The sequence below is a fragment of the Cupressus sempervirens genome, chromosome 6 (genome assembly GCF_028749045.1).
Source record: "Cupressus sempervirens isolate cs-2001-9-10 chromosome 6, ASM2874904v1, whole genome shotgun sequence".
NCBI lineage: Eukaryota > Viridiplantae > Streptophyta > Pinopsida > Cupressales > Cupressaceae > Cupressus > Cupressus sempervirens.
In genome coordinates, this window is record NC_143123.1 from 346,129,257 (window position 1) to 346,154,204 (window position 24,948).

Sequence of the window (24,948 nt, forward strand, 5' to 3'; positions counted from 1 at the left end):
AACATGCCTTATCTGAATCTGCATATCTGATCAGCTCACATATGGGCTTAATAAACTCCACAACAAATTTCACATCAGCCCAAAAATGCTCATCAAGAATCATACCTCGCACCTCAACAGCAGTATCCGAAGTAGATTGTCTCCAAGCTGTCCATGCTTCACTAACAACTGTGGAACACAAAGCTCCCTTGACTTCACAAAGGCGGTCAAGAAGAATGAAGTAAGAAGCAAAACGTGTATCAGCAGGTTTGAGTAGCTCCACCTTGGCAAATTTACGATAGATGGCTTGTGTGTGGTGGTGATTGCATATAAACATTTGTATTTTTCTCCCCTTCTCTATGAGATCTGTAATCCATTGAAACTTGCCAATGTCTTTGAGTGAATTATTCAACGAATGCACACAACAGGGTGTCCAAAATATATGCTTGTACTTTTTTTGCACCAACATACCTGCTGCTTTACAAACAGGGGCAGCATCAGTAACAACTTGGACCACATGTGTAGCCCCCACCTCCTCAATGCCCTCACATAGCTGGGTGTGTAGAAATTCTGCATTTTTTTCTTGCCCTGAACAGTCTATTGCCTTCAAAAAATAAGGCCCTTTGCTGCATGTTACCATGATGTTAAGTAATGGACGATTTCTAGCATCTGTCCACCCATCCATCACAATACTGCATCCCTCTGTAACCCACACTCTTTTCAGTGGTGTAGTTTGTTCATCTAATCGACTTTTCTCTTTATCAAGTAAAGTAGTGCGAAGCTTTTCATATCCAGGTGGTTTATACCCTGTTGGTGCATGAAGGATAGCTTGGACCATCTCAATGTAGAAAGGGGAGCGAGAAACATTAAATGCAATTCCATTTGCATAAAAGAATCGTGCAATTGCTGCATCAACAGCATCTCGACCGATCACATCAAACAATTCTTCAATGGGATTTGAGCTGCCAATGTGTTGTCTCTTGCGGGCTACATCTGTAGTTGAGACATCTACTTCTGAATCTCCATGTTGACTCTGTACATGCCCTGTTGTTGAAGCATGAGAGCTCTTCTTAGCAACTTTCCCTTCAGCCCTTTCTTGCTCCCTTATAAGATCATATCGTTCCACCTCATTTGTACAAGGATCAACACCTACCCCAGATATGTGAAGGAAGTGAGCTTTCACTCTCGTGTAAGAACCTTTCCATTTCAAAGGGCAAAGCTTGCATGTGACCTCGGCTGATCCACCTGAACCCTTCGGCCCTCGAACACGATCAACATACTTCCACAAAGGATACAACGCTTGCTTTCCTCCACCTGACATTCTACCTGAAATTTTTTTTTAAAAATTCAATAATTACTGTCGAACTGTTGAGAAGATATTGTATAGCAAATAAAAAAGAATTAAACACTTAAAGTTGCTTTATATTGCTTTATATTCTAAAATAAATTTCACTTTAAAATTTAAACGATTATTTAAATTGTAAACATCTATTTAAAATTTTAAAAATCCATACTGATATTACAATTTAAATTTTTTAAAATTTAAGATGATCGTGTATTGTTACAAGTCAAAATACTAAATAGTAAACTACTAAAGGATAAATTAATTTAATTAAATCAATAAAATAATACTTTAACTTAATTTTATCAATTTTAAATTATATAAAAAATTAAAAATTAAATAAATACTAAAGTTAAACAATAACATTTAAAAATTAATTTCAATAAAGTTATAAAATGTATAAATATTGAAATTTAAAAATATTTATTAATTTTATTTGGTTTAAGACTTTAAACTTTAAGTTTAGTATTTACTATAGTTATGTATTTCCATCATATATTATTATATTAAAATATTAAACTTTGTTAAAAGTTAAAACTGAAAGTGAAAACTTTAAAACTTAAAAGTTTAAAATAAAACTCAAACAAAATTTAAAAACGTTGAAAAATAATATTGTGTTTTGTAAACGCGAGCAGAACTTTTCATCAGCAAAATAAAAAATTAAAATACCTCTGTGCGAGCGCCGAGTCTGAGGTTGTAGAAAATGGGGTGAAGCGTTTGAACTTTGCGTGGCGTCTGAGAAAAACGCGTGAAACTGTCTTTGCCTTCCGTTTTTCGACTTTCTTTGACTTGCGGCTGCGTTCAACGTTGTCTTCGACCTGCGTTCAACGTTGTCTTCGACCTGCGTTCAACCTTTAACCTCCTCTTTGACCTGCTCGTGGATGGAGAGTGTTTAATGCCGCGTTTTGGTAATATAACGCCGCATTTTAGGTTACACTTTATTTCAACTTTCCAGCACGACCAATTATTCCGCCTCTACCTTTTCAAAAGCTAACGTGGCGTTTCACAATTTAGGAAACGTGCCCTAGTCCGTACCCGGTACGGGATACGCGTACCAGTACCTGGTACGTGTACCAGGGGTCTGGGTACGCGTACCCGTGCAACCTTGACAAAATTGTATAGAAAAAAATTAAGTTGCACCAATAATTTATAAATAAATAATCTAATGATGCCACCTTATCAATATACATATGAGAATGTACATAAGAGCTTATAATAATAATATAAAAGATTTAATCTTTTCATTTTTTCTTTCCCCTCATTTAACTTCCCGCTTTTATTCTTTTCTTTCCAAATTGAATATTCTTAGAGCAACTGAACAGACTTCTTGGAAACGTACGGAAGCCAAGAGTGTCAATTTAACTTTCAAGAGCCATGGTCGGGACTGAATATAAACATGTCTCTCAGACCCCATGATTTTTCAATGCTCTGAATAATCCTTCCATACCGCCGAACAACATTTTGTTTATACAATCGAATCCCTGCAAATACATCTTTAGTCATTCGCTGTGAACCCGATAAATCTTCTACCGTGAAGCAGAAGCTGAGACTCAACCATCGGATTACGCGAGAACAAATTACAACCAAGCTCGCAGGTCATTCTCTTGTTTTGTAAATCCTTAGTAACCGATTGTGTAATGTTGCAATGGCGAGTTTAGTACTTAAAAACAGTGAAACATGGAATCAATCTATCCTAACTTGACTGAATGTAAATATTGTGCATACATACTTCCATATTATATTTATTGCACTTCCTTTTTGTATCAACGAATTCCCTCAACTGGTTAGGAATATATGTAGAGATAATCCAATGTGTTTTTCTGTAGATAACTAAGCTGTATATTGTACCAATTTTTCCAAACGATCTTGAGTTTACATTAAGTATGCAGTCTGTTGCAGACTACATTAATAATGAATACTGAAGGAATCCACTTGAATGCCATCCCCATAATATATGTAATACCAGGCTTGAAATCAGATTACATGACACCAAGGAGTTCACCTAGCAATGAAGCCATAGTATGGGTGAAGAGGTGCAAAATCAAGTCGGAACCATGAAAACACCAAGGAATTCACCCGGCAAAGAGGCCAATAAATGGTGAAGAAGTGTACACTAACCTGCAAGTAAATAAAACAAGAAATCAGAATGGATTGAATAATATATTAGCTCATGCATGTCCTAATGATAAAATACGGTGTCAAGTCAAGTGGTGGAGATCGGGTTTACGAACCCAACTTTGAAATCCTCGGCCAAGGTAGATATAGGCAGATTTGCCGAACATAAGATCTTTTTTTGTTTGTCCAGATGCTTCTGTTATTTTGGAATAACTGATGGGACACTCAAACCACCGGATTACTCTAATGGCTGGACTTCATAACATCCCAGCTCGATCCCAAGGTAGAGAGGGTCGTTCTATTAAGTTAGATTTTGTGGGGATCAGTATGGTCTGTGGTTGGGAGGTTAAGCCTATGTCAATGCTTCTCCTCTCACCAATGTCGAGGCTTGAACAACAAGACAAAGGGAATTCTCCATCATATTTGTATTTTCTTTTGCACTTTTACCTTTGGATTCATGGAAGCATAATTAGATAGTGTAGAATATATGCATGAATATATTAGATGTTTTAAATGGTAGTTGCTACTTTATTTTTCAGTTGAGCATGTTAGATTGATTTTAATGATATCAAAGTAATCATTTAATTAATTTCTTTTACATACAATGAATTTAAAATGCAATTAGATTAGATTGCAGTTACTTCTTTCTAGTTCTAATTAGTTAATGGAAATCATTGTCATGTGAATGGGATTAGTTGATAGTTAAATATTGTTTTAAATTGGTTAGGAAAATTCGTATGTTACAAGGAGTGGATGATCCTTGTGTTAAAACAAGCATCTGGGAGGTGCCCTGATGTGGTATGAATCATATTAGTGTTACTGTAGGAAGCACATGGTTTTGGTGTCACTGCAGGAACCATGATTGATAGATCTTTCTGGATCAATTACCCCTCCTTGGAAAGCAACTCTTGATTGTATTGTCTAGGAAGGAAGTGTGGATTTTAGACTTCTAGCTTCTGCTCAAAGAACCACTTGGCTTGCTATATCAGTCTGTCGATTTTAGACTTATAGCTTCTACTCAGTGAACCACTTGGCTTGCTATATCACTCTGATGACCCTACATGGCATAAAAATTTTGATCTGAATAGAGCTTCCAAAATCTAATTAGCCTTGTCGTTACAAGTCATGCATCAGTTGAAGGTGAAGAGTAGAATTTTGAATATGGATGCCTATATCACACAATTACTTTGACGTTGACAAAACATGTGTTTTGCTTGAATTCACTTCAAGAATTTGATACCTCTTATTGCCCAATGATACAGCTATGCTGCAAGAATTTGTTGTACAACTATCAATGTCAAAGGAATACATTAAAAATTTCTATCCACATTCCATCACAAACTAACTCCCTAAAAAAGATGAATAGCATATGAAAAGTGGCACAAGGGAACAAAATGTGTACCTTGGGTGTTGTAAAAAGTTAAAGCATCCCTATTTGTAAAGTTATTAATGAGGCATGATTAGTGAATTCAAGCGTGTGATGGTTGTTGCAATAGTCAAGTTCTTTTTGCTCCCACCATCAATCAAGAAATTTAGAGGCTGTCCTTACACCCACATTTGTTACCAAAATAGTTGTACTTTAACTTCTAGCAATCTGACAGTTTCTTGGGTGGTGTTTACTAAAACATTGGGATTAGTGCCAATGATTCCATCTAAGGGCTCAATTCTATAATCCTTTATTACTATTTTTGTAAGTTAAGTATTTTGAGCATGAACTTCTGCACTGATGTAGTTGTTAGACTTGTTTTTGTCCTACTATCTACATCACTTGGAAACTTTGTCATTTGTCCAAAGGAGGTGTTAACCCTAGTACAAGGTTGCTTCCTGATTGCTCTTTATCTTGAACTCCTCGATAATTGTTGCATAAAACAAAGCTTACCTTCTCATCTTGATCTTAAGCAACTTCAATTTGTTCAAAATGGATGGTCATAGGATATTGTTGCATTTTGTGGACTCGATGTTGCTTTGCTTCAAATAAGCATAGCCTTACAAAAAGGTCATCGAAAGCATTCACAAGTAAGCTCAAATATTCCTCCCATTTGGTCTTCCTCCCAAGGCCCATGTGCTTGCCACCACTTCATGACCAGTAAACGAGCTTTCACAAGTAATATTATGATTCCTCCTCAAAAAATCATTCCTCAAGAAATTACGGGGAAATGGTTTTCCAAGATGTTCTTTTTTGCCATAGTAGGAGACGACAGGGGATGGCTATATGTATTATAGAAAGATATGTGATGGCTCTAAGGATTTTTTTAATTAAGGGCCATAGAAAGTAATTGGTTTCGTTGCTTCATATCATCAACTTGATGCACATGTAGTCTTATATTGAATAGATCTTCTTGTTAACGAAAAAATAATTTTTTAAAAGCAAACATATGATACATTACAACTAACATATCATACGTTGTTTTATTATTTTATTAATCTCTGTTGCGCCCATTAATTTGTAATCTATTAATATTTTTTTGTTTAATATTATTTTGCCGCCAAAAAGCTCAATCCTTCCCTAGGATGGTTGGGAGATGGCTAAATGTCATCCCCGCGGCAGTCAACAACCATTGGAAACACTTGACTGATTCCGATGTTTCCAAGACAGGTTTCTGATTTTCTGATCTGGTCAACGACAGCTTAGAAATGTCCCTAGTCGTTCCCCCATCCCGAAATTGTCCCCGTTTCCAAAACCTAGGGTTTAGGGTCGGAACACATCCCCAAGTAACATAGCTTCAAGTACAATAACATCTAAATATGCTTGAAACTTGGAGAGGGATTTGTCGGTTCTCTGATTGCTTGAAATCTTCTTATGATTTGTCAATTCCTTATATTCAATGACTTCTCCAACGCAATTGCCAACAAACAGGAATCAACAACAAAGTTGGATTCCTTTGCACTTTTGGTTCTGCAAAACCAATGAGGGTGAACCCTAGACAATACATTAGGTCAAGAGCTACATAATATATATAACCATTTGACATAATTCCTAAATATCATGCATTGGTAGCTCTCGGGACATATATCCTACTTTAAACAACAAATGGCTGAAAGTAGATTTGATTTGTTTAATTCTGACTATGTTTCCATCTAATAAGAGAGAAGAATTCCAAACTAGTGTCTATCTAGGGTTGCAGAGCCAATTGTGGAAATTAAACAACAAACATATAGCAAGTTAGATTTCAATCATAAGGTGCACAGTATTAAATTTTTATGCATTATATTAACATTCCCAATTGATATCCTATAGATTTCTTCTTCTTGATCCCTAATATTTCACCGAAATCATTAACATCTCTAGCAGCTGTCTTGGGTATGTTTAGGTACAGATTTGCCTGAGTGTTAGCCTGGGTTTGCCCAAGGTACAAACCTAGGCATACTCAACAGCACTGAGCACCAAAAAACAAAAAGAGACAATTCTTTAACCTTTTTTGTGCATCCAATAACCATAAGATTCTCCTAAAAGCATCATCTCATCCAATAAAAAGATCATTTTTCTCTGTTAAATATCACTTCTCTTGTTTTGGTCATTTATTAAGGGCAGATGATATATCAATATTATTATAGATTATATGGCAAATGATAATATTAAAATTCTGAACTACCACATTTAATTTGTACATTTATACACACACATACATATATATGTGCATATATGCACATATATGTGTATATACCATAGTTTAATAACGTGAAGATATATCGTGCTACATTTGTGCAAACGATTTGATCACAAAAAATAACGCCCATGAGTCTTTGAATATATCACAGCAATCTTTTCTACCAAAACTCATCAGAAATTGCTGGATATTGGTCAAAGACATGGTCAAAGGGACTGTTAAGTGATCTAAAAAGCAAAAGTGAATTTTTCCGGCATTTTTACCTGCCAAGCTGCGACAAGCATTGTTTGCAGGCACTAGGGCACAGCAGCGACGGAGCTTTATTTTTATTTATTTTTTTGTTATATTATAAAATTTCGTCTTTCAAATAACTTGTAGTAGTATATATAATCTACTTAAATGTTTTGATACATCTATTATTTTCAAGACCATGTAATATATGAAAGGTGCATAGATTATATTAAAAATTGTTATTAATATGTATTTAAATTTTCAACAATGTACATTTTAAAATATTATATTTAGTTTAGTATATATTACATTTAAAATTTGTTTTATTAAATTAAATTACATTTATATTAAATTAACTTCTTGTGTACTTATATGTGAATTAAAATATTTAAATTAAATTTAAAAACTATTTTAAAAACATAGTATAGTGCAGAAATTTTGGCTGGGTGTTAAAATCAAATGGGCTAATGATGGTGGAAGAGAAGACAAGGTGCGAATAGATAGGAAAGCCATTAGATGGCGCCCACCAATTGGTGAATGGATCAAAATCAATTTTGATGGCGCCTCTAAAGGAAATAAAGGCTTGTCAGGAGCACGGGCCATAGCTAGAAATGCATCAGGAGAAATCATCAGATTGGCAACGAAGAGGTTAAGGGATGGAACCAATACGGTTGCGGAGGTGGAAGCTGCAATGCTGGCAGTATTACTAGGCAGGAAATTGGGTGTTCAGTATTTACACATGGAGGGGGACTCTAAAGTTATAATAGATGACATTGTCAGAGGGACAATGCAAACCTGGAATTAGCAACACCTAATTTAGAGGATTCGAGAGGAACTGGGTTGTTTTTTAAATTTCAAAGTAAACCATACATACTGAGAAGGGAATAAAGAAGCGGATAAATTAGCTAATTGGGCTACATCGTTCCCCATAGTCAATTTAATTATAGTGGAGGATTTCCAGGAGATTTTTAGTGACAATGATTTTGATTTTGGTAACGGCTTGATGGCGGATGAAGCTAATTAATGAATTAAAGGAAGGTGACGGATGGGACATGGTCGCGCGTGTGATGAAGAGATTTCGAGGCATTGAGATACCCGTTTATCGAAAGCAAAAGATTGTGTCAAACTTGAGTATCATTTAGGAGGAAGATTGTTACAGATGCAAAGATGGAAAGGCAGTTTAAGTGTGTGAGTGATTAATGCTTCTATACGATCGGCAGGAGTTTTCTTTTTAAGCAAGGAGAAGGCCGTTATGTTTTCAGTTTTATTTAGCAAGTGTGAAAGAGTAGGTAGCGATGGAGGCCTCATTCTCTCTGAACTCTGACAAGCAGTTGAAAGCTTTTTAAGGGCCCAATTAGTCGGGAGAGAATGAAGGGCTTACTGAAGGTGAAAACGGATGGTATGATTGATGTTGTTCTGGGGATGATTGGCTCACAATTCCAGGAATGGGCGGTACAACGGCACTGCGACTTAGATGTGATAGCAATGGTGGTTGCTTGGGGCTTGGAGCTGACTGTTTCAATGGAGGAGGTGGGGTCTGTGGTGCGGTCTCTGTTTGATGAGAATTTGTTTGGAGGGCTTGACTCTATACTGGAATGGTCGGTCCCTGGTGTTGGCTCTAACTTTTCGGAATGCTTCAAAGATGAGGATGAGGGGCGTCGATATGGGTATATCCCTTTCCTGAGGTGGAAAGCCAAGGTGGATAAGCTTTCGCTCTACCACGAAGCACAACAAGCATGGGAGAAATTGTGAGCTGAGTTTAACAAGGCAAAAGGTGGCGCGAAGCAAGCAATGACTAAATGGGCGAATTTTTCCCGCCGTCGACGTAGCTCGCAAGGTGGCAAAATGACAGCTGAAGGACAAGGGAAGGCTCTAGTGGAAGAATAACGTGCCAGGTCAAGTTCAGCGGAGGCCACCTGAAGTTTTTTGGTTATACGGTTAATATTGTATAGCGTGTAGTTGTTTAGTGATGTATAGATAATGTAGATAGCAAGGTTGTATTTAGATATGGTAGTTAAAGGCTTTTTGTTTTCAGCAGACAATAGTATTTGGATTCTCGGGGAGTAGTGGAAGGGAAGTTTTTTGGATTTCTATACTTAAAGACTGTTAGCTCCTATGGAGCCTTTTGTATTTTGTAATACTTTCTATTATTTATATAAACAATCATTAGTGACCAAAAAAAAAAAAAGGTGAATTTCATTTGAATTCTATGATTGTCCATTCCAATTTGAATCCTGTGACCTTTCAACAATGATTTTTAATATATATATATAATTAATCTTTTATATATTTGAAAATCAACAAGATATCAATGTTCTACACAAATTCGGTACCTATGTATGTGTGCATGTGTTTGTATCCCATACCCAAACATACAATATCCAAGGAGGAAAAAATCTCATAGATGTATACCCATATTCTATATCTGTATTTATGCCTGTTCCCATATATGTACTGGTGGTTTAGTCTTATTTTAAGCAGTTTAATCTTTTACTTGAAAAGATGACAAATATGAGACACACCATGCAAATAACACAGAGCTGAAAAAACGAAACTTGTTCACTAAATTTCAATGAAGTTTGAGTACAATGCTATGGAGACAACTATAAAAGAACTAATATACGTCATTGTTCATTCTGATTCAAAGATTTTTGATACAAGTATTATATGAAAAGGTTATTACTATATCCTACAACAACTGAATTGACACTAAACAAGAAAATACCAGACTCAACGGACTACTTTTCTGGAAAATCTTTCCGTAACCCACTCCTAGGGAACCCTTGGGACTACCAGTCTCCCATAGTTCATTGATGAAACCCTCCTTGACTCTGTATAGTCCAAAGAGGTTACTCATGGTGTTGATTTCCTTGGTAGATTCATTTTCTGGATGCAGTGGCAGTACAGATGGTTGAGAAGCTTTTTCTTTGTCATAATTCTTAGTCTTTCCTTTGGAAAGTCCCATATCCATAATGTCCCTTTTTTGGAAATATTGACTTTTGTTGGGCTTAGGTCCCTATTTCTGCAATTTTTTGGTTGATGTGCTAAGCCACCTTGTTTGAAAGTAAATGGTATATACTTTTATCTATGGGTGAGGGCCCAAATAGAATCCCTCCATAAATTATGACATAACAAAAACATATTTCCTGAGTTTACATCTGGCTTTACTCTTTAGAAGATGTTTTGATTCATAAGACATCAAAATTAGCTTTAAGCATTTGTTTGCAGGATCCTAAATATATGAGGTTCATAGACATAGAATCTAAATGGGAGTGATGATGTATAAAGACAACACTGCAGCTTCACTGAATTGGATTATGGAAGTTTCCAATCAAAAATTGCCTTGAAGCTAGATTCACATGAACATTTTTATACTTATGTGATTAATTGATCAACCTTGTCTTTTGTTAATAAACTTCATTATAGTGATTGCAGGATTTCACCAGACATCATTAGTTTTTCACTTCTATGTAGTCTGTCTACGCTTGTATAGAAAAACAACCTATTAGAAATTAAAATTTGCTTCTTAACAATGTTAACCAGGCAACACAATGCAATACCATGTATCTCAAGCTCTTCCATATTTTAAATGTTTAAGGTTCAAAAAAAATCTTTATTTGGGAAAGCGCAGAGTTAATATAGATGTTCAGCCATGATTAAATAATATATATGTACGATTAATGAGTAAAAGTGCATTTCAATGGAAGAACATGGACAGAGTTCAAAATAGCACCATATTTCTGCATGCATCCACAGCTTTAGCACTTAATGCACAATAATGATTTATACTCGGATCATTTAATTCATATGCTGGATTGATCTAATAAGACTTGCCATTTTTGAAAATAAGTCGTTGTCAGTAGCTACAATTTTTGAAGACATGCTAGTCTTTGCACAGTTGATAAGAGAATCCTTGCCAAGCTTCTCAACCTGTTATGAGACAATCAATTCCTCAAAGTTGGCTTCATTCATGTACTAAGCAATAAAACATCAAAGCAAAAGAAAACTCATCAAAATAGTCTCAATCATGGACCAATTTCAAAATCATTAACATTATTCCTACACAAAAGAGGTCACCTCCAATAATTAAGTCAATGCAATCTGAGAAGCTTAAAGTGTGACTCCCCAATGAAAAAGCTGAATATGGTATTAACAATTAAACCAAAACACACATGTGAATGTACCTCAAGCATGCATTAATTCTAGAGGCATCCTTAACACTATCGATGCATAACTCACCTTGACAGCCAACTTATCATCAATATATTTGCAGGCTTCCCTCATTGCAAGCTGTTCAAAGTAAAAATCACAACATGGTTTGCAACTGGAAACACTTGAATTACTAAAAAATCATCTAAATCATAAAGAAACAGCTGATTTTACCGCTCACAAACCATGCTAATTAAATCCCTATTCTATAATCCAAAAATACAATTCTGTATGCATGCATTTTTAAATAGTAAGATAAATAGCTAAAGTTACCCTATATCCACTGATGATAGAAGTTGGATGGATCTTATTCCGAACCAGGTCATTTGCCCGCTGTAAGTACAGAAATCAAATAGGCACATGCAGCAGACTGTAAGAAAGATTCCTTTATGAAATTTGATATAAGAACCTAAGAAGGAAAGTAAAGCTTTAAAGGTCTTAGAAAAGTATACAAGGTAAAATAAGAGACAAGATCCCTAAAAGGAGATATAATTTGTGCAACATGCCTTCAGCAACTCCGCAGCAATAATAACAACTGATGTTGTGCCATCCCCAACTTCTCGATCCTGCAATTCTGCAAGTTCCACCAAGACCTACAGATAAATGAACAACACACCAACCTAATCAAGAATACATTGAATGCACTGAAAAAATAGTGCAATTTTTCCAAACATTACCATTGCCATTGCACATAGCATAGATATTAAGAACAACAAAGGGACAATAAGAAAAACCAAGAGAACAACTGACCCTACCTTTGCAGCTGGATGCTCCACTTCCAGCATCTTCAAAATGGTTGCTCCGTCATTAGTGATAGTAACATCTCCAATATCATCAACCAACATCTGTCATATGCCAAACATGTTAAAGCATTGGTTAAAGATGTCTGTTATCACCTTGTAGAAATCAAACATAAATACTACTGTCTGACTAACAGTCTACATGCTTAAAATAATTGTATTATTGTAAAATCTCCACAAGTTCATTCCCTAATTCCTCAAGTGTTTTATGCACCTTTCAAATACACATATAAATGACAGGAGTAATCTAACACCTCTCTTGAGAAACAGAACTTACAGCCCTGTTATGACATTAGTAATATGCTCCCACGATTACCTTTTTCCAGTAATTATTTTGCCTAGTTAACCATTCATCAAAGGGCATGGCAGGAACCAGATTCAGTACATATCTAGTTCAAGATCCAGTGCATGAGAAGATTTAGTCAGGATACATGCAATAGTTCAAGCTAGAAACTCAGCAGACCCAAAATTTGACTTGGCAAAACTTTGACAGCTTAAAAATTTGCTTCGATTTCTTTCAAAACATTATTTTGGAGAAAATTAAATGACAGAATATACAACGAGCACCAACATGTTTTCTATTACATTTGATTCATTTAAATACAAATTTAGTTCAAAATCATATTGCAAAATCTTGTTACAATGCTTAGCTGGCTACTATTATGAATTTATGATGATTGCCTTTGAAAATCATCATCAAATTCATAAATTGCATATTACAACATTTAACATTTTCTTCCCTCATCTAAGGAAAACTTGGGGAAAGGTCAATCCTTGCACTCTGCTGCAGCACCTTGGTTGGCATTAAATATTAAAAGGTCAAGTTTGTGTTTCCAGCTCAATTTCCATGCTTCTACTAGATACCAATGACTCCTCTACCTCGCTAATGTCATCCAATGGCAATCCAATTGCTCCTTTTGTTCCAGTCATATCCCTCATTGCTTTCCTCTCAAATCTCATCCATAGTAAACAATAAAGTCTCCCCATCCACTATCGTGCGATCACCAAAAGGATCAATATCATCCAAAGCAAAGACTTCCTCTAATTTGCCCACTAGCATTCTTATGTGAAGCCAAACATTGTATTGTACAAAGACAAAGTTATTAAAGAGTGTTTGACTTCATATATTCTACTTCTTTATGTGAATGGCTTCAAATCAACTCCAGTCATGCTCATGAGGAGTGCACTACAAGGGGTGGGCTGACATTTGCATATTTGTACCCTAATCTCCCCAACAAGAACCTATATGATTTTCAAGAGTTAGTAAGTAAACCATATTTTATCAATATTTGAAATTTGTAACTTGTAAGATGCAAGTAAAACTCCAATTTTTGGGGCTTAGTGACTGAGTGGTTCTTCCTTGAATATATAGTTCCAAAAGAAAAAGATTCAATGCATAATATGAGGCCCTCCATAACCTCTCTAATAACATCTCTGAAGCTATCCAAACAGGAAATACCAGGGTTAAGTATCCAACTACATGAATTGGTTGGTGGAGTTCATTGGTGGAACATGCCTCAAAGATTGTTGTATGAACGCAGAGAAACTGTATCTTGTCAAATTTGGGAATTATAAATTATTCTACAAATTAATTTGCCCTGGTTGTCTTCCTCAAATGAAACCTTCTCCCCTTTATATCTTCTAATGTGAGGGAAAGTCACATCTCTTCATTAAACTTACACAATTACCACACTCGAAAGAGTCAGAATCTTTCATTGGTGCAACATGCCTTGAAGATTGTTGTATCAATGCAAAAAAAAGTATCTTGTCAAACTTGAGAATTATAAATTATTTCCCAAATTAATTTGCCCTGGATGTCTACCTCAAATGAAATCTTCTCCCGTTTATATCTTCTGATGTGAGGGAAAGTCACACCTCTTAATTAAAATTTCACAATTACCACCCTTGAAAGAGTCAAAATCTTTCATTGGTGGAACATGCCTTGAAGATCGTTGTATGAACGCAAAAAAATTGTATATTGTCAAACTTGAGAATTATAAATTATTTCCCAAATTAATTTCCCTTGGACGTCCTCAAATGAAACCTTCTCCCCTTTATATCTTCCAATGTGAGGGAAAGTCACACCACTTCATTAAATTTTCACAATTACCACCCTTGAAACACTCACAATCCTTCACCATTTCTACCCTTTAGGAGAGTCTCAACCTTCCATAGTTACCACCCTTTGAAAGAGTAACAACCTATCATCATAGTTACCCTTTGAAACAGTCACTTCTATATTCTCTTCTCATTCCTTTCTTCTTCCACCAATCCTTCCTTAATTTTTATGCTCCATTCTTTCTTCCTCCCTCCATATCCCCTATCAAATGAACTCTTCTCCCTATTATATGTCATGTTTGAGAGAGTCACACCTCTTCATTGCATGCCTCTATACCTTTCATTAAACTTAATAAGCATGTAATTATATTGTATTATAATATAATATATATATTATTCTTTTTTATATTTTATATTTTAATTTTATTATTATTTATTTTTAAATATTTTAGATCTTCTTTCCGAAAGAGGACATTACAATCTACCCCACCCAAGATTACTTATCCTCAAGCAATGTCACTTTTAATCTTGTCAACTAAATTCTTTGCCAATATGAAGAAACTTAAATCAACCTATGGAGATTTGTAAACCTTTAGTTCCTCCTTGTAGCTAATTTATGTCTAAGTTGCCAATTTGGATTCTGGTACAGATGTGGGTTTGAAATTCGTCCTTTTTTTTGGGTTGGGTTCGGGTTCATTTTGGGTTCGTTCGTACTATATATATATATATATATATATATATATATATATATATATATATATATATATATATAAAAGTTTCATCTTTGTTAATGCATAGACTATGATTGAAGATAATTTAATCCGCTTCCACAATTTAAGTAGTCTGCAAAGTGCTTTCCATAGACCAAACATTCTCACAACGTAGATAATAACTTTTTCCCAGTGGACCATAAGCAAGCATAAGAAGTCACACAACCACTTCGGGTTTGAGGACCATCTCTTAGATGAGTTGTCAAGTAACAAAATTTAGAGACAATTAGTTTATACAATTTAAATTACTTAGAGATATTTTTATTGAGTGTGAATGGCATGAATGCCATGAGCTAAGTCACAAGGCTCAAGTTGGAGCTTGAGTTCATCAATAATAAAATAAATAAGTTTGATGAAGGCCAAAAATATATATAATAAATCCATTAAATTAACTATATAATTTAAGATTACAAAATAAATTTAAAATTAAATAATATTACCAAATAAAATAATAAAATAAATTTTCTATTAAAATAAATTAAAATAAAATTATTATAAATATTATACTCATTAAATTATAACGTATGGAAAATAGAACAATATTATTAATTTTAAACACGTAATAATATATCTACAAAAATTATAAGAAACATGTATTCAAAACTATTTTTAAAAAAACTGTCTACACCATGGGCACTAAGGAATTCATTTTCATTGCACGATGTGAATAAATAAATTCAGGGCATGAACAAATGGATTTAGGGTGTGATGAAGATCATTTCTGCTAGTTGCCTTTCTTGCTACCATTTGTTTGAGCTCTCAACATCCTTGGAATCTTAAAAGCTTAATTAAATGGACGTCTATGGATTTGCTTTGTGAGTATGCCTCTGTTGTGTCCCATTGTTCCTCTGCAATTCCTGTGTTTCTTATTTTCAAACACAATAAACTGCAGCCTCGGCCAAATGCTAAAACCTCAACCGACATTGGGTGGAAAGCTCGTGGATAAGCAATGATGTGTTTATTAAAATGCAGAAATTGGGTCTGAAGTTGTCGTTAAATGGCTAACATGGCCAAAAAAGAGTTTTAAAAGGTTGTTGAGAAGTCAACAAAACCAAAATTCAGTCGACGCTTGTCAACATTCGTTTTGGACTCGTTGAATTTGTGTCACATTCATCCAAGGTCCTACTTGGGGAATTTGACCCAACTTTTACAGATTGTCGCTGACTTTCAGACGAATTCAAACCGCACCAGTGTTAAATCCTAATAACTTGATTATATCAATGTTCTAATATTCCCGATTAGACAGATCTGATATGCATATAAGTTCCCTTATACTACCTCATGATAAATACTTCTCACTATAATGATCGGCGTTTTACTAGGTATACTTATATGCCTCTTAAATAACCAGTGTAGTTGATTACTAATTAACTATTAGTTATTTGATAAAGGCCACCGATTTGTTATGGAAAAGGATTGTTTCATGGAGGGCTTAACTAGAAGGGGTGTGTCTTATGGAAAGAAAAGACCCTTGGTTAATGTATAAAATAGGAACAAGATTGTGGATAGAAGAAACCCAATATTATCAAAGTCTACTCTTCTAGCAATCTACTCCTTGACGATTTAGATCAAAGATAAAATATAATTTGCAGAATTCATTTCAAACTTCCTGAACAATAACATTCAGCCCAAATGAAGTAGATCGATTTTCAGCAAAACTAAAATCATTATTTCAATATTGGTTGATCAGAATTTGTAGAAACTTTACATGGTATCAGAGTCTGGTAGTCAAACCTAGGCTCTGCCAATTGACAATCAGATTTGAAATATCTAGCAACATCCTTCTACCATCAATGGCTAGCGAAATCAGAACCGAAGACAAGTTTGATGGAAAAGAACACTTTGTTGCTTGGAAATTCAGAATTATGATAATTTTTGAAGACAATGATGTAAAACAATTTGTTGATAAAGAATCCAAGCAACCTCACGCTAATCCTCATAAAACTATTTGGAGTAAAGGAAACAGGAAAGCCATACAAATCATATTAGATGGAGTTAAAAATGAAATAGTACCTACGCTAATGAAAAATCAGACAGCATTTAATATGATGAGTGCATTATTAAATGCATAAGGTTAACAATGCAACTAGAACCCTTGCACTAAAATTGCAACTAAATCATATACAGAAAAAGGAGGGAGAATCTATGAATTCATACTTCCTAAGGGTGGCTAGTCTAAGAGATGAACTTGCAAATATAGGGACCATAATTAAAGACAAAGAGCTAACACTTATGGCTATAGATGGGTTACCAGACTCATGGAAAACATTCTCATAAGGAGTAAGTGCTAGAGATAATCTTCCAGACTTTAAGGACTTAAAGGATATTGCCTTCAAGAAGAATCTAGGAAACTCAAGAAAGGAGTAAAATTGAAAACTGAAGATGAGGAACTTTATGTTCTTAACACAAATTCCTATAAAGGTAAGAAGAAGCACTTCGAGAAGAAGAAGGGTAATCAAAGAATGACAAACCTAAGAGAGATTTATCCAAATAATATGCTTCAAATATGAAAAATTTGGACACTATAAATCTAATTGCCTTGAGAATACAAAGCAGCAAGTAAATTGTACATATGTTACTAGGAAAGAAGAAAACTATGATCTTGAGAAACGTGTATTGTATTCTGCACTATCAAATGAAGTATCAAGCAAGCATGGGTAATTGATAGTGGATCATCTCAACACATTATAGGATACAAAGAAGTACTAAACTCAATATGAGAAGAAGTTAATGACAAAGTTACCATAGGTGATAATTCCACTCATTCAGTCAAAGGAAATGGGAACTACACCTTGAAACTAAAGTCGGGTATTTCTCTCTATCTCAAAAAAGTACTCTATGTACCAGGAATAAAGAGGAATCTAATCTTTGTTACAGCACTTGAAGATGATGGGCATAATGTTGCATTCATGGACGGTAAAGTAATGACCTGCTCTAAGAACTCTTCATTTAAGAAATCAAAGTTGATTGGTCAAAGAAAGGGATACTTGTATGAATTAAACATAGAACCTATTCAAGCCTTAATTCACGAAGTTGCTGATATAAAAGAAAAATGGCATAGAAGGTTAGGACATCTAAACTTCAAAGCCTTATCAAAAATGGAGAAGATGGTTACTGGTTTACCTAAGTTGAATAAAAATCATTCAAGCATATGCAAAGGATGCGCTCTAGGTAAGAACACCAAGAGTCCATTTCAAGATAGCACTAGGAAAACTAACAATGTTTGGAATTAGTCCACTCAGATTTATGTGGCCCTATGTATGTTCCTTCTCTTGGAGGATCCTGGCACTATATACTTTTTATAGATGATTTCTCTAGGAAAACATGGATTTACTTGTTAAAATGTAAAGAATCAGAAGAAATCCTTAAGAGATTTAAAGAATTCAAAACATTAACTGAAAACTTATCAAGACACAAAATTAAATCTCTTAAGACTGATAATGGAGAGGAATATATTTCATATTTGTTTAAAGATTTCTGTAAAGTGGGAATTAAGAGGGAGTATATTGTCCCTTATAACCCGCAGCAAAACAGGGTAGCAGAAAGGAAGAATAGAACAATTATAAAAGCGGCAAGAGCTATAAAATTTGATCAAAATTTAGAATATTATCTTTGGGCAGAAGCCTCATGTACTATTGTCTTTCTTCAAAATAGAAATCCTCGCTCCCACCTTAGAGATAAAACTCTTGAAGAAGTCTTTTCTAAGATTACACCAAATATAAGCCATCTTAGGATATTTGGGTGCCTAGTATACATACATGTTCCAAAAGAAAAGATAACTAAGTTAGAGCCCTCCGGGAGGAAAGGCACTTTTGTCGGGTATAGTGAAACATCTAAGGCATATAAAGTTTTTATACCTAGTCAAAAAAACATTGAACTTAGTAGGGATGTAATATTTGAAGAAGATTTAGCATTCAAAAGAGCCCTTAGTTCTGAAGAGCCTTCACATATGCCTAGTTCTGAAGCAAGTCATGAATCTGAGTTTCAGAGGGAGAACATTGAAGAAATTGAAGATGAAATTCAAAATCTTAATCTTGAGGAAACTCAAAATCCTAAGAAAAGACCACTTTGGGCTATTAAGACTGTAGAAGAAGCACAAGATTTCACTGCACCATCTGGAACCTTTAGAGAAAGCAAAAGATCCAAAAGATTTTCTAGTTATGCAGCAAACATGAGTGATTTATCTAAATCAGAACCAACCAATGTTTCAGATGCTAATAAAATACAGCTTGGAAGGATGCAATGACGAAAGAATACCAATTCATTATTAAAAATGATGTTTGGAAAATTGTTCCAAAGTGTGAAGGAAAATTTGTTCTTTCTTCTAAGTGGATATTTAAAATCAAGCATGTTGTTAACGATAGTATTGAAAAATATAAAGATAGATTCGTAGCCAGAGGATTCTCTTAGGAGGGAATTGATTATGAAGAAATCATTGCTCCAGTTGCTAGATACACCTATGTAAGAGCAGTCTTAGCTATTGCAACATCAGATGGATGTAAAAATAGCACTTCTGAATGGAAAGATTACAAAAGAGGTATATTTGGAACAATCTGAATGATTTGAAACTCATAACCCTAAAGTTTTTGTTTGCAAGCTCAAGAAAGCTCTCTATGGGCTTAAACAGGCTCCAAGGGCATGGTATGAAAGAATTGATAAGTATCCATCTAGTGTAGGATTCTCCAAGAATGAAGCTGATCCAAATCTCTATTATGAAAAGGATAAAGATGATATGATAGTTTTGATACTATATGTTGATAATTTACTAATAACTGGTGATGATCATCTTATAGATTAATGCAAGAAAGATCTAATCAGAGAATTTGAAATGAAAGATTGAGGACTCCTTTATTACTTCCTAGGCCTGGAAGTATGGCAGAACTCTTATAACATCATACTTAATCAAAGAAAGTATACATTAGACATCTTGAAGAGATTTGGAATGTGGAACTGCAAACCTATGTCTTCTCCTATGGAGATTAATCTACACAAACTTAAGGAAGCAGCAACAGAATCATCCTTCATAGATTCTACTCTTTACAGACAGATGATTGGGTCTCTTATGTACTTGGTAAATACAAAACCTGATATTTTCTATGTTGTTAATGCCTTAAGTCAGTTCATGTGTGAGCCAAAGGAGATTCACCTAGTTGCAGTAAAACACATTATGAGATACTTACAAGGCACTCTTAACCTTGGGCTCAAGTATGAGAAAGTTGACTTGGACTTACATGGGTACACAGACTCGGATTGGGTTGGAAGTGTTACTGATAGGAAAAGCACTTCAGAATGTTGTTTCAGTTTAGGCTCAATGATGATATCATGGATATGCAGAAAGTAAGCTTCAGTAGCACAGAGTTCCACAAAAGCTTAAGACATTGCAGCAACAATGGCCTCTCAGGAAGCAGTGTGGCTTAGAAAGTTACTTGTGGGATTATTTGGCCAACCCATGAATCCTACTATTATTCACTGTGATAATCAGAGTTCCATCAAGCTTTCTGTGAATTCACTTTTTCATGACAGGTCGAAGCATATTGAAATTCCTTACCATTATGGTAGACATGAATATTGTAAAGTTAGAATACATTAGCACTGCAGATCAGACAACAAATATTCTTACCAAACCTCTCTCTCGAGTGAAGATGGATCACTTCAAAAAAAGACTTGGTATGGTTTAATTATAATACATTTGTATTCTTTAATTATTAATAAAATAATTTTAAGTTAAAATTAGTATTGTCAGGCTATTGACTGTTATGGGCTTCACCATTTGTATTCATTATCTAAGAGGTGACAATCTCTGATATAATGAACACTTGTATAAAAGACATTATGAGAGATGACGATCTCTAAGATAATGTACTGAGAAGTAAAGAACTACTATCAGATCTGGATGAGTTCAAGATCACGTTGTGATGTAGACATTTCTATGCCTATGAGTCACCACTTAGATAAAGGAAGAATTTTATCATTCTCCGAATTTTATCCTGTGTACTGGTAGATCTTAACTTAGGATCATATTGTGATATAAGTTTGTTAGTACCTACGAGTCCCAATTTGGATAAAGGAAGAATTTTATCATTCTCTAGATTTTATCCTATGTATTGCATTACATGTAATACTAATATCACAAGTGTTACATCCCAATTTTTGCCCTAAAATTTTTTAGCTGATTATAGCCATTGAACTAAATTAATTTTTCATATTCATGTGAAATCGAGTTAGTTCATTATAGCCGTTGTCATATCATGTTAGTTATAGTCGTTATTTATTTCTTCATGTTCATGTGAAATTGAATCAATTAATTATAGTTGTTGCATTGATTTGATTATCAAATGAAACTAGTCAGTTAAATCTAGTCGTTGTGTTCATGTGAAATGGAATTAGTTAATTTTAGCCGTTGTACATTTATGATGAATGGGTTAGTTATTATAATGAAATTTCCTAACGATCACTAGATGATTTTGTTAAACAAATTATGAATCCTGAATTGATGTTTTGGCGAGAATGTTGTTTTAAAATGTTTACAGGATGAAGACCGGAGAGAGAGGGGAAGCATTACGAAACGAGGTCATCGGAATGGGATGGTCATAGGATTCAGTCATCAAGAATGATAGGTTTGACTTAAACATCGCCCTAGCAAGGTTATTAGAACTTGACAATAAATTTCTTGGTGGAACCGCATGAGCTAAAATTAAAAATAATATAAATATTAAAAATAAACAAAGTTCTTGCCTCAATTAAATTTATCAAATAATAATATCACCTAATGTTATTTTACTCTCTCGATTAAGATCATAAATAAATAAATACAAAGTGGCACCATTACATTAAAATTATTAATCCAATAATGCCACCTTACAAATAAGTATTTATAAACTTAACCAAGATGATAAAATAATATAAAATAATATTAATAAATGGACTCTTCATCTTTCCTTTTCATTTCAATTTTTCCCTCTTTCCTTATTTCTTCTTTTCAAACCGATTGAAAAAGAATTCGAATGTAATTCTTGTAACGACAAGGAAGCCATAAGGTTGGCTTAAAATATATTTATGTGAGCTTTGTCGTGTATCAATACCCCATTGAGATATTCAGCTTTCTCCTTTACCATTTCACAATTTTGAATTCCCTGCTCTACTACAATGCCAACAGCACTCAAAGATCAATATTATTTTGCATTTCTTAAACACTAGTAAGCCATGGAAGTCTGAGAAGAAAGCGTTGAATCTAGGAACAACAAATTCAACTGCTGAACAAAGAGTCACATAAGGAGACGACCAGTAATTCTTTCTTTCTTATTTTACCTTGTTTAAGCTGAGTCGGTAATTATCCTTTTTCTGTGTTTTACAAGTCATCTCCTATATGGTTTTAGAGCATTCATAACCTTCATTTGAAGTCTGTATTTTACATTCATGTGAACTGTATTAAGCCAATACCTTAGCTGAATATTGTCGTTTGTCCAAAGCAATACTCTTCAGCCAAATGTCTTAAAATTATAGAATATCCTCAAGTATGCCAGTCTTTATAAATAATGTTTGAAATTTAAAGCTTTACTTTTGATAATGTGATACAATATCTAATAACAGTATTGAGTGCACCAAGGATATCACCAGGCTAATGCCAGAATGAGATGATGAAGGTGCGAGCTATACTAACAAAGATAAATGTTCAAGCACCAAAAAGTCACTAGCCTGATGGCCTGTTACAGTGAGGAGGTGTAGATGAACCTGTTAAAAAGAAATACATGAATGAAATCAGTAACCATTATTATATAAATAAAATCTAATGAAAATAGCTCATGCAAATTCCACTTTCGAAATTAGTTGTCAAGTTGAGTGGTGGAGATCGGGTTATAAACCCACATTTCGAAATCCTTGGCCGAGGTGGTAAAAGGCAGACTTGCCACAACAAATTGATCATGTTGTTGTCCTGACGCTTTAGTTATTCATTCGAATAACTGTTGGGACCTCAACCCACCTGATTACTCCGATGGCTGGATCAATAAACGTCCCAAGCCCGACCTCGAGGTAAGGAGGGTCGTTCTATTAATTTAGAACCTATGGGGATAAGTAAAAAGGTCCGCGGTTGGGAGGTTAAGCATATGATAATGCTTCTCCTCTCACCAGAGTCAGAGCTTAAACAACCAATCTAGAAAGTCTTACAACTAAAAACTGTATGACTACTTAACCTGTAAGTTCAATATTTTTCCTTTCAAGCTGTAAGTTTCATTTATTATAAAGTTAGATATTTCTTAAAAATTAGTTAGTTGTTTATGAGCATTTCAATCTGCATTTTCATTTCAATAAATCATAATTAGATCAGATTTGTTTACAGCTGATTATATCAATTATTAGTTAATGATAAACTTGTTCGAATAGAAAAGTAATGTAGACTTAAATTTCAGATTTTTAAACTGTTATTGATTTCTATGTCATGTGAAACTGAACTATATTTCAGTTAGATAAATGATGAAGTTAGTTAGTAGAAAACCAGTTGTTACAACAAGTGTTAGTGATAATCCATATTACAGGTTTAGTAATATAACAAAGTCTCATGTGTGCCATGATACTACATGCATGGAAAAATCAGATAGATATAGAGTGCAATTCTATGCTTGCTTAAACAATGTTGCTAGATATGTTTCTCTCATTTATATTATCAAGTTAAGAGGGAGTGTTAAATCCTAATAACTTGATTATGTCAATGTTTTGATATTCCTGATTAGACGGATCTGATATGCATATAAGTTCCCTTATACTGCCTCATGATAAATACTTCTCACTATAATGATCGGCATTTTACTAGTTATACTTATATGCCTCTTAAATAACTAGTGTAGTTGATTACTAATTAACTATTAGTTATTTGATAAAGGCCACCGATTTGTTACGGAAAAGGATTGTTTCATGGAGGGTCATCCTAGAAGGGGTGTGTCTTATGGAAAGACAAGACCCTTGGTTAATGTATAAAATAGGAACAAGATTGTGGATAGAAGACACACAATATTATCAAAGTCTGCTCTTCTTCCACTCTGCTCCTTGACAATTTAGATTAGAGATAGAATATAATTTCCAGAATTCATTTCAGACTTCCTGAACAATAACATTCAGCCCAAATTGAAGTAGATCAATTTTCAGCAAGACTAGAATCATTATTTCAGTATTGGTTGATCAGAATTTGTAGAAACTTTACAACCAGAATTCAAAGCAAATCAACTTCCGAATTCACAGGTGATTGAGCAAATATGGAAACGTAGGATTTTGTTGTGTAATAAGCCTTAGTTCCTCCTTCTAGTTAGCTTTCATTGCATTACTCTTATATAACTTATGAAATGAAGACTTTGCACTATTGATGTTTCTTCTTTCAATTTCCTGGTTATATTCAACTCTATACTACCATGACTGTTTTGACCACTCCTGATTTTTCGCATTTATGATAAATGAAACAAGATATATCTACTGCTGATTGTTAGATTCCGATTGCATGCACACTAATTAAACTTGCATATGCAAATACTTCAAAAGATAAAAAACTGGTTGAGTGGGGAATATCTGCTCCAACTCAATCAGTGCAATAATATGAAACTCACAAATACAATGCTCCTGAGTCCTAAAGATAAACAACTTGATGAGTGAAGGATGTCTACTCCAACTCATTTAGTACAATAACATGAAACGAGAATTAAGCATGCAATTATCTAATTGAGTGGGGATTGGTTGCTACTTTCAAAATGTTTATAATATACAATAAACTTGGAAATACAATACAGGGATCAAACTTGAAATACTCGATGAAAACCAATTAAAATCGTCTACCTAACATACCTAGTTGC

At 34.3% G+C, this 24,948-nt stretch overlaps 1 protein-coding gene across 2 annotated transcripts in view; it reads right to left on the minus strand.

Moving 5' to 3' along the window:
• The window catches only part of LOC149552547 (T-complex protein 1 subunit alpha), a 95,341-nt gene that overhangs the window by 54,857 nt on the left and 15,536 nt on the right, over nucleotides 1-24,948 (minus strand). For both annotated transcript variants that reach the window (XM_089788120.1, XM_089788121.1), the window contains exons 3-7: nucleotides 12,240-12,329; nucleotides 11,991-12,077; nucleotides 11,758-11,817; nucleotides 11,515-11,565; nucleotides 11,110-11,205 (exon numbers count right to left, since the gene is read on the minus strand). In XM_089788120.1, the coding sequence (XP_089644246.1) occupies nucleotides 11,110-11,205; nucleotides 11,515-11,565; nucleotides 11,758-11,817; nucleotides 11,991-12,077; nucleotides 12,240-12,329 (384 nt within the window). The remainder of the gene's footprint in view (nucleotides 1-11,109; nucleotides 11,206-11,514; nucleotides 11,566-11,757; nucleotides 11,818-11,990; nucleotides 12,078-12,239; nucleotides 12,330-24,948) is intronic.